The sequence below is a fragment of the Somniosus microcephalus genome, chromosome 12 (assembly GCF_052327205.1).
Source record: "Somniosus microcephalus isolate GS21.2 chromosome 12, FLI_Smic_1.0, whole genome shotgun sequence".
NCBI classification, from domain to species: domain Eukaryota; kingdom Metazoa; phylum Chordata; class Chondrichthyes; order Squaliformes; family Somniosidae; genus Somniosus; species Somniosus microcephalus.
The window spans coordinates 163,186,973-163,202,115 of NC_140998.1; the positions used below are offsets into that span (position 1 = coordinate 163,186,973).

At 46.7% G+C, this 15,143-nt stretch overlaps 1 protein-coding gene across 6 annotated transcripts in view; it reads right to left on the reverse strand.

The window, feature by feature from the left end:
* Positions 1 to 15,143, reverse strand: part of eif2ak4 (eukaryotic translation initiation factor 2 alpha kinase 4) — a 123,231-nt gene that overhangs the window by 61,878 nt on the left and 46,210 nt on the right. For 5 of the 6 annotated variants that reach the window (XM_086003753.1, XM_086003752.1, XM_086003755.1 and 2 more), the window contains 4 exons: positions 12,251 to 12,355; positions 5,032 to 5,095; positions 2,342 to 2,421; positions 1,034 to 1,135 (listed from right to left, as the gene is read on the reverse strand). In XM_086003753.1, the coding sequence (XP_085859879.1) occupies positions 1,034 to 1,135; positions 2,342 to 2,421; positions 5,032 to 5,095; positions 12,251 to 12,355 (351 nt within the window). The remainder of the gene's footprint in view (positions 1 to 1,033; positions 1,136 to 2,341; positions 2,422 to 5,031; positions 5,096 to 12,250; positions 12,356 to 15,143) is intronic. The other variant, XM_086003754.1, reaches the window with a different exon arrangement.

The following is a 15,143-nucleotide window of genomic DNA, read 5'->3' on the forward strand; positions in this document are numbered from 1 at the left end:
ACATTCGAATGCTCCACCAACATTTGCATCCTACACTTGCCCTTACGATGATGCTTTTACTTCAAATTTTGTGCCAGTGAGGGAAGCCAGTGCTGGGTGGTGGGTCGCTTTTCTATTTTTGGCATTCACTGTAAGCCTCAAGCATTGCCAGGTCTGATATAGAACAAATGTCTCTTCTCCTGGTCCAATGTCTCAGCTCAAACCTCACCAACACTTCTGAGTGAGACACAATTTAATACCAGTGTTGACTGAATTGAGAGAGATTGGGGCAGATTTTTTTTTTTTTTTAATATGTATTTTATTTGTTTTTAACATACTTTTTATTTGTTTAAGTATTGTGCCAATTCACTGTCTTGCTATATCGCTTCTGTGTATTATTAGACCCATAAATAAATTGAAAAATACAGGTTAAAAAAAATAATCTGCATTTATACAACACATCCACACAATGTTTCAAAGTTCCATACTCAATGGATTACTGTTGGGAGTGTTGTGCTGTGTACTAGGAACTACAACAACTTGTAATTATACAGCGCCTTTAACGTAGCAGAATGTCCCACAGCGTTCAGAAGTGTCAAATAACACCAAGCCACGTGAGGAGCTATTAGCACAGATGGTCAAAAGGTTTTAAGGAGCGTCTTAAAGGAGGGAAAAAGGTAGCAAGACGGAGAGGCTTAGGGAGGGAATGCCAGCTTAGGGCCTTGGCAGCTGAAGGCATGGCAGTCAAAGGTGGAGCAATTAAAATCGGGGATGCTCAAGAGGCCAGAATTGGAGGAGCGCAGATGGGTTAAGAGTAACCAAACTAACAAAATTAACAATGGTCAAACACCTTTCACTCAGGACTCCATTTAATGGACAGTGAGAAGATTTCCTGCCCATCTTGGATTTCACCCACGTGTTACAATTTGTGTAGACTTACTGGAATTGAAAACACAATCTGGTTATTTCTCTAAGGCAGAAATGAATTTACTGAGGGTTACAATGATTTGAATTCCAACATGTCTCCGTTAAGAGTCAGCATGCCAGCACCTACCATTCGTATTTTGCTGAGGACAGAGATTCTCTCGGATGTCGTGTCCATGGGATGATATGACATCTCAAAGAAAATGATTCCCAAACTGAACAGATCCACTTTCTAGGACAGATGATAGCGAATTAGCTGTAGTTTCATGAATTAACACATGCATAAGGATTGGACAGTAACGCTAGATCAGAGCATTCTGGTCACATTAGACTGAGGTATAGATTCTGTAACATGCACTTGTATAACATGCTACTTTTCCAATTATACCATTGTCCATGTTCTCCCTGACGTGCCATACCTTGCAGAGCAACCCCACCCTACAATTGCCCCTCTGTCAAAGGTCACCATTCTTCCTAAAGCCTATTCCTCCCTCCGAAAGGTGCAAATGTCCCCCCCGCTCCTCCCAAAATCACTCCACTCCACTCCACTGATGGGCACAATAGCTCCATTTGCAACCACGCATGGTGCCCATAAGGCAGTGACTTACCATCATCTCTGCCACACAGTGCAGAACTTAAAGTTTATGCACAGATTTATTTTTTAAAACAATAGTTCTGTGAAGTACGAGCTAACAGTTGGTGAGGGCTGATTTAGGAGGGGCTATCGGAGAACCTACAAAACCTAGCGCCTAGTCAGATACCAATCAACATTTATTTTTTAATTTTTTAATTGTTTTAAAAAAAAGTAACCTTCAATCAGGGAGGAGTTTACTAGTAAGCACCTAGCTAGAGTTGCCTTCCCCCTCAATAAAAACAGAATCCAGCTTCTGTTTTCAGATAGCATTGTCTGTTTTATTTCAGATAATCAGCATTCACATGCTTTTCTCTTTATCTCCATTATCCTCTCTAATTAGATTCAGGACAGAAGAAATAAACTTGTTGCTAGACACGTGTCATTACAGTGATTTTTTAAAAAGAGCTGGGCAGGCCCTAGCTCAGCTGGGTGGTCACCTTGCCAGCAAAATGGACAGTTGCAAAATGCAGCTAAGAGGGCGCATTGCCACCACCCACAGGGACAGTCAATCATCGAGCACAGGTGGCATGGAGCGCCCCAGTATGAGTGAATAAAAAGCTCCATTTCTAGTGACACTGACCTCAGCAGCAAGCCCATCAGTATGCCAAACTAGCTGCATCCCAAGGTAAGAGACAGGAACAAACCCTTCAGATTGCAGAATTATGCGGTATAAACAGAGATACACTACAAGTGCCAATGCTTAGAGAATGAGCCATTCACAAGGAGGCAAGCAGCTGAACAGTACCAGTCAGTATTCCTGGCATCTATTGTCTATGTTACTCATACACAAACACAATGTATTACCTGATTGTAGGTGGCTTTTGTGTTGCCCTGCACCTCAGGGCTCACGTACAAGGCAGTGCCAACCATTCCAGTCAGATTCCCTGTAATTGAAACAAATGCTGACCTGTAACCTTGTGTGATTCATAATGAACAAAGGATTTCATGAACTGTAGCCTCTGAAGCAGAAATGCAGAGATAGAATGTGGGACTTGGATATGTTGGACACCATCCCTTACCCTTCTCCCATTATTGCTCCATGTCTAGTTATCTTGTTTCTGTGAAGAGATTTGGGACCTTTTATTGTGCTAAATTATGTAAAAGTATAAATTTGTTAATGTTTTTATTGATGGTATTGGTCGAGGGTGGACTATTGGCCATGACACCAGAGAACTGCTTGCTCTTCAAACAGCGCCAGTTCTTTAACATCTGCCTGAATCACTGGAACAGCCAGGCACTTGGCTTTACATCTCATCTCATCTAAAGGTCAACATCTCTGACAATACAGCACCCCTTCAATACCGCACCGGAGTATCAATAACTTGCAATTATTCAGCATCTTTAATGTAAAGAACACCCCAATTCTCTTCAGAGATACAAGGAAAATGACTGCCAAGGCAAAGCAGATTCGTAGGGCGTAACCAAAACCAAAAGGATTTTTTTAAAGGATGTATTTAGATTATGCACCCATGTCTTGGAATACAATTTGAATTCACAAGCCTCTGGCTAGGATGTGAAAATGCTATCAACTCAGTCAAGTTAACACTTAAGGATCACCTGATGGCCTACATCCTCGGGTTCTAAAAGAGGTGGCTGAAGAGATAGTGGATGCGTTGGTTTTGATCTTCCAAAATTCCCTAGATTCTAGAATGGTCCCAGCGGATTGGAAGATCGCAAATGTAACACCGCTATTCAAGAAAGGAGGGAGAGAAAAAACAGGGAACTACAGGCCAGTTAGCCTGACATCAGTCGTCGGGAAAATGCTGGAATCCACTGTTAAGGAAGTGGTATCAGGGCACTTAGAAAATCATAACATGATTAGGCAGAGTCAACATGGTTTTATGAAAGGGAAATTGTGTTTGACAAATTTATTAAGAGTTTTTTTGAGGCTGTAACTAGCAGAGTAGATAAAGGGGAACCAGTGGATGTAGTATATTTGGATTTCCAAAAGGCATTCGATAAGGTCCCACATAAAAAGTTATTACACAAGATTAGGGCTCACGGGGTTGGGGGTAATAGAGTAGCATGGATAGAGGATTGATTAACGGACAGAAAACAGAGAGTAGGAATAAACAGATTTTTTTCAGGTTGGCAGGCTGTAACTAGTGGGGTGCCACAAGGATCGGTGTTGGGGCCTCAGTTATTTACAATCTATATTAATGACCTAGATGAAGGGACCGAGTGTAATGTATCCAAGTTTGCTGATGATACAAAGCTAGGTGGGACAGTAAGCTGTGAGGAGAACACAAAGAGTCTGCAAAGGGATATAGATAGACTAAGTGAGTGGGCAGTAAGGTGACATCCTTAATGTATAATGTAGGGAAATGTGAGGTTATTCACTTTGATAGGAAGAATAGAAAAATAGAATATTTTTTAAATGGTGAGAAACTTTCAAATGTTGGGTGTCCTCGTGCAAGAAACACAGAAAGCTAGCATGCAGGTACAGCAAGCAATAAGGAAAGCAAATGGCATGTTGGCCTTTATTGCAAGGGGGATGGAGTATAAGAGTAAGGAAGTCTTGCTACAATTGTACAGGGCCTTGGTGAGACCACACCTGGAGTACTGCGCACAGTTTTGGTCTCCTTATCTAAGGAAAGATATACTTGCCTTGGAGGCGGTACAACAAAGGTTCACTAGATTGATTCCTGGGATGAGAGGGCTGTCCTATGATGAAAGATTGTGTAGAATGGGCCTATACTCTCTGGAATTTAGAAGAATGAGAGGTGATCTCATTGAAACACACAAGATTCTGAAGGGGATTGACAGGGTAGATGCTGAGAGGTTGTTTCCCTGGCTGGAATGTCTAGAACTAGGGGGCATAGTCTCAGGATAAGGGGTAGGCCATTTAAGACTGAGATGAGGAGGAATTTCTTCACTCAGCGGGTTGTGAATCTTTGGAATTCTCTGCCCCAGAGGGCTGTGCATGCTGAGTCTTTGAGTATATTCGAGGCTGAGATAGATAGATTTTTGAACTCTAGGGGAATCAACAGATATAGAGATCGGGCGGGAAAGTGGAGTTGAGGTCGATGATCAGCCATGATCTTATTGAATGGCGGAGCAGGCTTGAGGGGCTGTATGGCCTACTCCTGCTCTTATTTCTTATCTCAGGCAGATGAAAAAATACAAACATCAACTTAACCGACAAGTGAAATGCTCAGAGCATCAATGTGAACAGAATTTGTTGATGAAATATTAACATTAGCACTAATTTGAGGGACTGGCTGAGCAGCGGGTCAGATAACTGGCCTTGCAGTGCTGTGACATGCACTCAAACACAGCCCAGGTGGACGGGATGAAAACTTTCTGTTAACACGAGTTCTAGATGAATTGAACGTAGGCAGTGTCAGCCTAGTTCCTAGCACCAAACTGCTTGGCACCCGCACTGTGCGAGGCCACAGGGTGGTCATGTGGGAGCTAGAACAGAAGTCAGCATTAACCCATCCCCGGTGCCATCCAGTGCTACCCAGATATTGTGCTTCTGGGAACAGCCTCACCTGCTGGGTCGGGTTTGATAAAGTGAACAGACCCACTTCCGTCTATTTCTTGCTTGTCTCCTGCCTGTGGGAAAGAATATTTTAAAATCATGAGTTTATTTGTAGGTTCTTAGGGTAGACAGACTAAGAAGAAATACAATTCGTGACATCAAGAATTTAAAGTGTGAGGAGAGGATTATGGAAGGTGAGCTTACTTTCTTGGAGAAGAGACTTTTAAGAACATAAGAACAGGAGTAGGCCATTCAGCCCCTCGAGCATGTTCCACCATTCAATCAGATCATGGCTGATCTGTAGCTCAACCCCATTCGCCCTCCTTTGATCCATATCCCAGGATACTCTTACCTAATAAAAATCTATCGATCTCGGTCTTTACAATTTCAATTAACCAAGCATCCACAGTCTTTTGGGGGAAGTGTGTTCCAGATTTCCACTACCCTTTGTGTGGCAAAGTGCTTCTTGATTTCACTCCTGAATAGCCTAGCTCTAATGTTAAGATTGGGCCGGATATTTAGATCCCTACGGGTATGTACGCGTGGTGCACACACCGTAGGGACATCGGAAATGCCGGTTTCAGGCACGCACAGCACATGCGCTGAAAACCAACATTTCCGATCTGTCAAGAATGCTCTTGACAGATCGGACGCCTGCCCTGGAGAAGGACCTCTGCGGACGGATATTTCAGCTTTCGGGAGAACCTCCGCCCGCAGAAAACCCTTAGAATTCTTACGCCTGGTAAAAGCAGAGTTGAAAAAAAGTTTAAAAAAAAATTCCACTCATTTATTATTTAAAAAAAATACTTTAAAAAAAAGTTTATTTGTAGCCCCGTAAAAAATAATTATTTTTCTCAAAAAATTTAATTTTTGTTTAAAATATTTAATTTATTGTAATTTCAATGAATTTTAAAAATGTGATTTAAAAAAAAATTATTTAATGTTTTAGTGTTTTTGGGGTGAGCTCCATTCATATATTTGACAGGTCTATCTGTCAAGTGTATGAAGGGAGATTCCCTTCTTTGATTGGCTCCCCACGGTCCATGTGTTCCCACGGACGCTTGCGAACCGCCTGCACCTCTGGGATATGTGGGCCCTGCGCACTTGAAGTTGGAGAGGCCCAGGAGCGGAGGTGTCCGGACCTCGGGAGCCCCCGGGTAAGTGCGTAGACTTTAAAATACGGCCCATTATATTCCCTTGTTCTCGATGCCCCACCAGAGGAAATTGTTTCTCTGTATCTACCCTATCAAATCCCTTTATCATTCGAAGCACCTTGTTTAGATCACCCCTCAAACTTCTAAAATCACAGGAATACAAGCCAAGTTTATGCAACCTGTCCTCATTTCTACTTTTGGGTAACCAAGTAAGGCAGAAAGTTCATATCCCAGGGACCCAAGTTTAAAAAAAAAAAATATCAGAAGATTAGGAAGAAAGCAGAGTTGGAATAAATGGGTCTTTTTCCGAGTGGCAGGCAGTGACTAGTGGGGTACCGCAGGGATCGGTCCTTGGGCCCCCAGCTAGTCACAATATATATTAATGATCTAGACAAGGGAACTAGATGTAATATCTCCAAGTTTGCAGACGACACAAAGCTGGGTGGGCGTGTGTGCTATGAGGAGGATGCCGAGAAACTCCAGGATGATTTGGACAGGTTGGGTGATTGGGCAGAAGCATGGCAGATGCAATATAACGTGGATAAATGCGAGGTTATCCACTTTGGTGGCAAAAACAGGAAGGCAGATTATTACCTGAATGGCAATAGATTGGGAGAAGGGGAAGTGCAACGAGACCTGGGTGTCCTTGTGCACCAGTCGCTGAAAGTAAGCATGCAGGTGCAGCAGGCAGTAAAGAAGGCAAATGGTATGTTGGCCTTCGTAGCAAGAGGGTTTGAGTACAGGAACAAGGATGCCTTGCTGCAGTTGTACAGGGCCTTGGTGAGACCACATCTTGAGTATTGTGTGCAGTTTTGGTCGCCTTATCTGAGGAAGGATGTTCTTGCCATGAAAGGAGTTCAGCGAAGATTCACCAGGCTGATACCTGGGATGGCAGGAATGACGTATGAGGAGAGATTGGGTCGATTGGGCTTATACTCGCTGGAGTTTAGAAGAATGAGAGGGATCTCATTGAAACTAATAAAATTCTAACAGGACTAGACAGACTAGATGCAGGAAGGATGTTCCCGATGGTCGGGGAGTCCAGAACCAGGGGTCACAGTCTAAGGATAAGAGGTAAGCCATTTAGGACAGAAATGAGGAGGAATTTCTTCACCCAGAGAGTGGTGAACCTGTGGAATTCTCTACCACAGAAGGCAGTAGAGGCCAATTCATTAAATATATTCAAGAAGGAGTTGGATATATTTCTTAAGGCTAAAGGGATCAAGGGGTATGGGGAGAAAGCAAGGACAGGGTACTGAATTTGGATGGTCAGCCATGATCGCATTGAATGGTGGAGCAGGCTCGAGGGGCCGAATGGCCTACTCCTGCTCCTATCTTCTATGTTTCTATGTTTCAGAAGATTTGTGTGTAGAGAACTGTCAAAAGTGTGCAGGGGGGATTCTCTTCTTTGACTGGTTCCCCATGGTCCACTTGATCCCAGGGACGCTTGCGAACCGCTGGGATACCTGGGCCTCTGTGCACGCGGACCAGGAGAGGCCCAGGATCGGAAGGCTCGGGACCTATGGAGCTAGCAGGTAAGTGTGTAGATTTTTCCAGGTCGGAGGCATCCGCACGCAGGAAGACTCCGATCGGAAAATCCGGCCCAAAGACATTGAAACCTGTCTTAAGAGTACCAGATGGATGAGAGCAACTGCCGGGAATGTGACAAAGGATGGCAAAGAAAAACACCATTTTAAAACTTCAGTCCACTAGATATCCTGCATTTTAATCTCTTAAAAACTTAAAGAGATAACCACATCTCCCCCAACATAGAGCAAACACATATTCATTCCCAACAAACACAAACATAACTGATCTCCCACGCAAACAACATTATGAGTCCTGCACCACACAATGGCCTAGAAATTGGGTATAGCCCCGCTTGAGGCGTTAGAACTGGCGATGCGCAAAGTTTATAGCCAGACGAAACTTATCGCCGCCTGGCGCGATATTGGGTTGCATCACCCCCAAAGGGGATTGAGGCGCTAAATCAGCCATTGCACGGTGCTCTTAAGGCGCAAAAGGTCAGGCGCTACTCAATATCGACGCGGACGGGCGCAGCACTGGTGAACTCAAATACGGGAAAGCACGAGACCTCCAGGCGCCGGCCGGCTCTTAAAGGGGTGGGTCAGTCAGCCTGAGCTTCAACACCCAACGCCCTGTAGGCCTCAGATTCGGCGCTCGCCCTTGTCTGGCGGTACAAACTTGCTCATCATGGAGAAGGTTAGACAGAGAGCAGAGCGCTTCAGCACTGAGGCCCTGGACCACTTGGTGGCTGCAGCTGAACACCGTCGAGAGGTCCTGTATCCGGATAATGGCAAGAGGCCGAATCAGAAGGCTTACCGACGATCTTGGAGGGAGGTTGCTGTGAGGGTCAACTCCAGCAGCATGGCGACCAGGACCCCTGTTCAGTGCAGGAAGAAATTCAACGACCTCACACGGATCGTTAGGGCGAGTGATGGTTTACCAAACTTGTGCTTCCCTCCATCTGCAGCTGACTTCGGCCACCCTGTTGCCATGATGCCCCAATGGCCATCTGTCAGCAAGCACCCATGGCCCTTTCTGGCCACACACATGGACAGATGTCTCAAGGCCTCCTGTAAGGGCTCTTGCACCATGGGGGGCATGCGATGAGGTCTCAAGGCCTCCTGTAAGGGCTCTTGCACCATGGGGGGCATGCGATGAGGTCTCAAGGCATCATGTGACAGAACTTCCCCTTATTTCCCCTGCAGTCCAAGCTGGCGATGATTCGAAAGGAGCAGCATCGAACCGGTGGCGGGCCTCCACAAGTGGTCACTCTCACGGATCTGGAGGAGAGAGTGCACCAGATACTTGGAGGACGTCTGTCTGGTCCTGTGACCACTGCATCTGCCGACCCCATTACCAACAGCGAGGGTAAGACTCTCAGCTTTTTCACCTGTTGCCTTCCACTTGGTCCCCCCGCCAGCATGCATCCTCAGTGTGCAGCCATGTCAGAGCCTTGCCGCAATCTGGCATGCCTTTCAGCAAAGCTGTCCTTTTGCTAAAGCCACTCTTCCACCTCCCACTTTCAGATGAAGCAGCACCAACTCGGGCTCAACGCGCTGAAGCTGCCAGTGCCAGCGCCACCAGAGGCGAGGACCAGGAGGAATCCGGACCAGCCATTGCAGAATCCGGGGAGCTGACACATCTACAGACTGGGGATAGTAGTCCCCTGGAGGGGGGGGGGGCTCTGAGGATGAACCAGTTGCCAGACCAAGCGGCATGCAGCCACGCACGGGGGATAGGCAAGTGCGGCCACCGTCTCCCCGCAGGGCAAGGCAGGTCGTAATGACTGCTGCAGAGTGCAGATGAGGTCCGTCGCCTGGCTGAGATGAGCAAACAGGCCCGGCTCAGACACACGGAGCTGATGGCTGCAGTGGAGAAGATGCCTGAGTCAATAGATTCATTGGCTAGGAGTATGTTGGACTTCGGGGCAACAATGGAGAGCACTCAGAATCACAGAAACCCCACAGTGCAGATAGAGGCCATTTCGGCCCATCGAGCCTGCACCGACACATATCCCACCCGATCCCCGTAACCCCTACACCAATACATATCCCACCCTATCCCCGTAACCCCACGTATTTAATCCCCCTAACACTAAGGGTCAATTTATCATAGCCAATCAACCTAACCCGCACATCTTTGGACTGTGGGAGGAAACCGGAGTACCCGGAGAAAACCCACGCAAACACGGGGAGAATGTGCAAACTCCACACAGACAGTCACCCGAGGCCGGATTCGAACCCGGGTCCCTGGCGCTGTGAGGCAACAGTGCTAACCACTATGCCACCTCTGCAGGGCTTTGGGGTAACAATGGAGAGGACTCTCCAGGTGTTCGGGGAAACAATGGACAGGTCTATCCATGGCTTCGGGGCAACAATGGACAGGACTATCCAGGGCTTCGGCCCAACAATGGAGAGGACTGTCCACGGCTTTGAGTCGGCTATAGAAAGGACTGTTCAGGGCTTCGGACAATCCCTGGAAAGGTCTGTGCAGGGCTTGTCCGAGGCAGTGGAGCGGTCGGCACCTGGCTTGTCCGAAGCTATGGGAAGAACTGTCCAGGCCTTCTCCGAAGCACTGGCACCCAGGTCCTCACTGTTGCCACGCAGTCACTTGCTGGGCTCCTCCACAGCCAGATTGACGCAACGCGATCTCTCACTGCAGCCACCCTCTCTGCATCAGACAGGATCACCCCGGGCCCTTCCACTCCCGTACAAGGCCAGGAATCAGTGGAGCATGCGATTGTGGCGGATGAGCCGAGCCGCTCCCCTCAGATAGCCAGTGTGTCATCCGACCATGGTGCAGGTGTCCTCTCTCGGCCGGAGACCATTGCACATGCCAGCGCTGGGACACCTGCATTGCAGCTGCCACCACCTGCAGGCCACACTGCTTCCAGCCATGGTCACAGCAAGCATCCTGCGTCCACACCCTCCAAGCCCAGAGGTCGGCCAGGCCGTCCCTCAGGGGCTTCTGTGCTTCCAGACAGTCAGGAGGCGTCCCCCAGCCTTGAGCCCGCCACTGGGGTCCAATTACGTAGGAGCAGCAGGGAGGGAAGGGGCCGGGCGCGAAAGAGAAGTCGTTCTCCCTCAAGGGGCCAGTTGTACAGGGAGGTGCTGAGACGTTTGTTTGTCCAAATTCAAGGACACCCTCACCTGCTGTTATATTTGCAGAAGGTTGGTTGAGTTTTGTGGCTTTGCCGAACAGTTCACAGTTTTTTTTTAAAGTTATGGTTTCTGCTGACATTACGTTGTTCAGCTGTAATGAAAGACTTTTGTGCCAATAAACAGAAGTTTCAATGTGGCATGGTGCATGTGACTACTTTCAGTGACGCTGGCATTCAGAGGCCCTCAAACGTCCAAAGTGCGCATGAGTTAAGACTCTCATCATTCCGCCACAGGGGTGTCGACAGGAGTCCAGAGGAGCCTCTGACGTATGGACCTTCCACTTTCAGCAGCCTTTCCATCTTCCTCCTCCTCCTCCTCATACTCCTCCTCCTCCGCCTGCTTGTGCAGGGTTCGAGGGAAGGTAATGAATTGACGCGTTCGCCTATAAAAGGGCATCTGTCACTTGCCGGATGCAACAGTGGACTGCAGCCTGAGTGGCAGTCGCATTGTCCCCAATGGCTGACTGAAAGGATCCGTTGGCATAAAAATGGAGGCCATCAGTCAGTTTAGCCATCACGGGCAGAGAGGTTCTGCAGCGTTCACGCGGCTGCAGATCCTGACCAAGCAGGTGGCACAGATCAGTAACAATGTCCCTCCAGATTCGGAGCCTTTCCAAACACTGCTCCTCCGACATGTCAAGGCTTGTCACCTGCTGCCTAAAGACCCTCGCAGCATCCCGTCGGATTGGCCGACCTCCATTGCCCCTCCTCCTTCTGGCCAATCCCGGCCCTCTCTCCCGCCGTCTCTCTGCCCCTTCACAGTGTTGGGCGATGAGGCCGTGGCCCTCCAAACAAGCTCCCATTCCGATGCCAGTTGTTCAAAAGGCTTTTAGGTGTAGTGCTGCAAGTGCTTCGGACAGGGTTGAAGGTCCCAAGTACTGTAAAGCTAAATTCCCAGAACTCCGCTCCAAGCTCGCCAACTCTCTCTAGCAGCGATCGCAATGAGCAGGCCAAGTGGCAGAAGATTCTGCACTAGAGCTGTCCCCTTTAAATAGCGCCCCCCTACTCCGAAAAGGGCCTGTTAGCCCTCCCTCGAACTGTCACTAATAGCGCTGGGTGCTAAGGCTCCGAGCGCTACCCAATATGCGCTCAGGCACTCCTAAAAGGCGTTGCACACTGAAATGACGTCATGAGCCACTTGCGCTCGCGGGCGCGCGCAAACACTTTGCGCAGGCGCTAAATGTAGTGTCAATATCTGAGATGGCACTATCTTCATAGCGTCCGCCCCAACATAGGGCTTCGCCCCAATTCTAGGTCTCTTTAGGCGCTCAGCGCCGGCGCTACCAACCCAATTTCTAGGCCAATGTATCATACACAGAAAGCACTGCCTTCATAGTCTACCCACGTGGGATACAGTATGTTTAATTCATTTTCAAGTCACTTCTTACCACATTAGCAAGATGATCTGTGGCTAAGCCAAAGTCTCCTATTTTCATGTGATCATTGGAATCCAGAAATATATTAACAGGTTTCAGATCCCTATGAATCATTCCCTGAAATAACACAAGAGAACAGAACAGCTGGTCAGGACAGAATGGGCTCAGAAGTTCATCAGCAGAACTGAAATCCGTGATTCCTCACACCCCAGTTAAGAATCAGACTGGATTCGGTCAAAGCCACATTGGTTCGACCTTTTGCCTTTACCTCTTTCCCACTGAAATGCTTCAATATATAACACCTGAAATGTCATATTTTGTTTTTAAAACCATTACTCTCTCTCACCCCGATCGTTCCCCCAGTACAGCACCCATCTCCGCTCCTTTAAGTCCAAAGGATGCAGTTTTGAACATTTATGGCAGAAAACTAGTTTAGACATTCGTCGCCAGATCTGGGTGGACCACAAAACACCATCGAGTCCTGCTCTCCTCAGAAAAAACTGCTCACTATTCCAGGATCATCCAGACTGTACACTATTTGTATATTCCAGTAACACTACCCAAGACTGTGAACTATGTATATTCAGGTAACATGCTGTATGTAATCTGAACAACACTTTAGCTCCTGTCACCCTCGGCATCTCTTCCCCACTACAAACCATCTTCTTAAACCCCTCTTCCCTGTCCCCTCCACCCTCACCTCCAACAACAGTTTGTGGAGCACATGGATTTTTTGTCCCACTAAAATTGAGACAATCCATTCAACTGCCTCTGCCGCTTCCTCCCTTCCCCTAGCCCACGAAGCTAAACTTCCCCTAAGCTTCCCCCCGCCCTATCACTGAACTTGCAGCTTTCCCTAGTTTCTCTATCTCTCCTCATGCACTCTCCGAGCTCATCTTGTCCATGAGATCCACCTCCTGCTCCATCAGCCCTATTCCCACCAAACTACTGACCATCGAACTGCTCTTCCTGGCCCCCATGTTAGCTGATATTGTTAATGGTTCCCTCTCCTCAGGTACTGTCCTCCTCCCTTTCCAATCTACCATCACCACCCTCCTCAAAAAAAGAACCCATCCTTGACCCCTCTGTCCTTGCAAACTACCGCCCCATCTCCAACCTCCCTTTCCTAGAGAAAAGGAAATAGTGCCAGAGGACTGGCGGACAGCTAATGTTATTCTTATATATTTAAAAAGGGAGATAGAACAAGTCCAGGGAACTATAGACCAGTTAGCTTAATGTAAGTAGTAGGAAAAATAATAGAATATTTACTCAAAGATGTAATAGAAAAACATCTAGAAACTGAAAATATAATAAAGAGTAGTCAGCATGGATTTTAAAAGGCAAGGTCATGCTTGACCAACCTTATTGAATTATTTGAAGTAACAGAAGGAGTAGACAAGGGTAATGTAATAGATGTAATATATTTGGAGTTTCAAAAGGCCTTCGGTAAGGTTCCACATAGAAGACTCATGACTATAATCAGAGCATGTGGAGTTAAGGGAAAAGTAGCTGAATGGATAGCAAGCTAACTACAAATCAGAAAAACCAGAGTGTAGGGTAGCTACTCAGACTGGCAAAAGGTGGGAAGTGGTGTTCCACAGGGATCGGTGCTGGGACCACTGTTGTTCACAATTTACATGATTAATTTGGATTTACAGGTTTTTCCGTGAGGGTAAGTCTTTAGATTTTAGAAATGTAAAAACCAGGCGTAAGGACTGCATTTTAAAAGGTAAGTGGTCAATTAATTAAAATTAAAACATTTTTTCCACAGGTTTGTTATTTTTAAATACTTTAAAGCAAGGTAAGTTTATTTTTAGCCCCGTTTTTTTTATAAAATTATTTTTTTCAAAAATTTAAATTATTGTTTAAAAGAGTTATTTAATGTAATTTATAGTTTATTTAAAAAGTGTGATTTAAAAAAAAAAAATATTTGAAGGTTAACTACTGTTTTGGGCCCTCAGCATTCATACGTTTTGACAGGTCTTTCTGTCAATCTTATGAATGGGCTTTTCCCTCCTCCGATTGGCTGCCCATGGCTCACGTGATCCCAGGGGACACATCACACTAACTACGCCCCTGGGACACACCAGCACAGCGCGCCGGCCTCTGGGCCAGGACTCAGAGAGGAATTCTATGCAGGCCCAGAGCTCAACTGCCGGCGCGCTAGGTAAGTGTAGGTCAGGGGCTTGCACCCGCGGGAAGCTCCCGACCCGAATTTCTGGGCCATTATAAAAAGGATATAGAAGCACTGGAAAAGGTGCAAAAAAGATTTACAAAGAGGATACCAGAACTGAGAGGATATACTTATCAGGAAAGGTTGAATAGGCTGGGGCTCTTTTTTCTAGAAAAGATAGGGCTGACCTGATAGAGGTCCCTAAGATTATAAAAGGGTTTTATAGGGTAGACAGAGAAAATGTTTCCAATTGTGGGGGAGTCCAATATGGAATTCAGGAGAAACTTCTTTACCCAAAGAGTGGCAAGAATGTGGAATGCGCTACCACAAGGAGTAGTTGAGGCGAATAGCATAGATGCAATTAAGGGTAATCTAGATAGACATGAGGGAGAAAGGAATAGAAGGAAATTCTGATAGGGTTAGATGTAATTCATCTCCTTCCTCAGATAAGGCGACCAAAACTGCACACAATACTCCAGATGTGGTCTCACCAAGGCCCTGTACAACTGCAGCAAGACATCCTCATTCCTGTACTCAAACCCTCTCGCTACGAAGGCCAACATACCATTTGCCTTCTTAACCGCCTGCTGCACCTGCATGCTTACCTTCAGCGACTGGTGCACAAGGACACCCAGGTCTCTTTGCACTTCCCCTTCTCCCAATCTATTGCCATTCAGATAATAATCTGCCTTCCTGTTTTTGCCACCAAAGTGGATAACCTAGCATTTATCC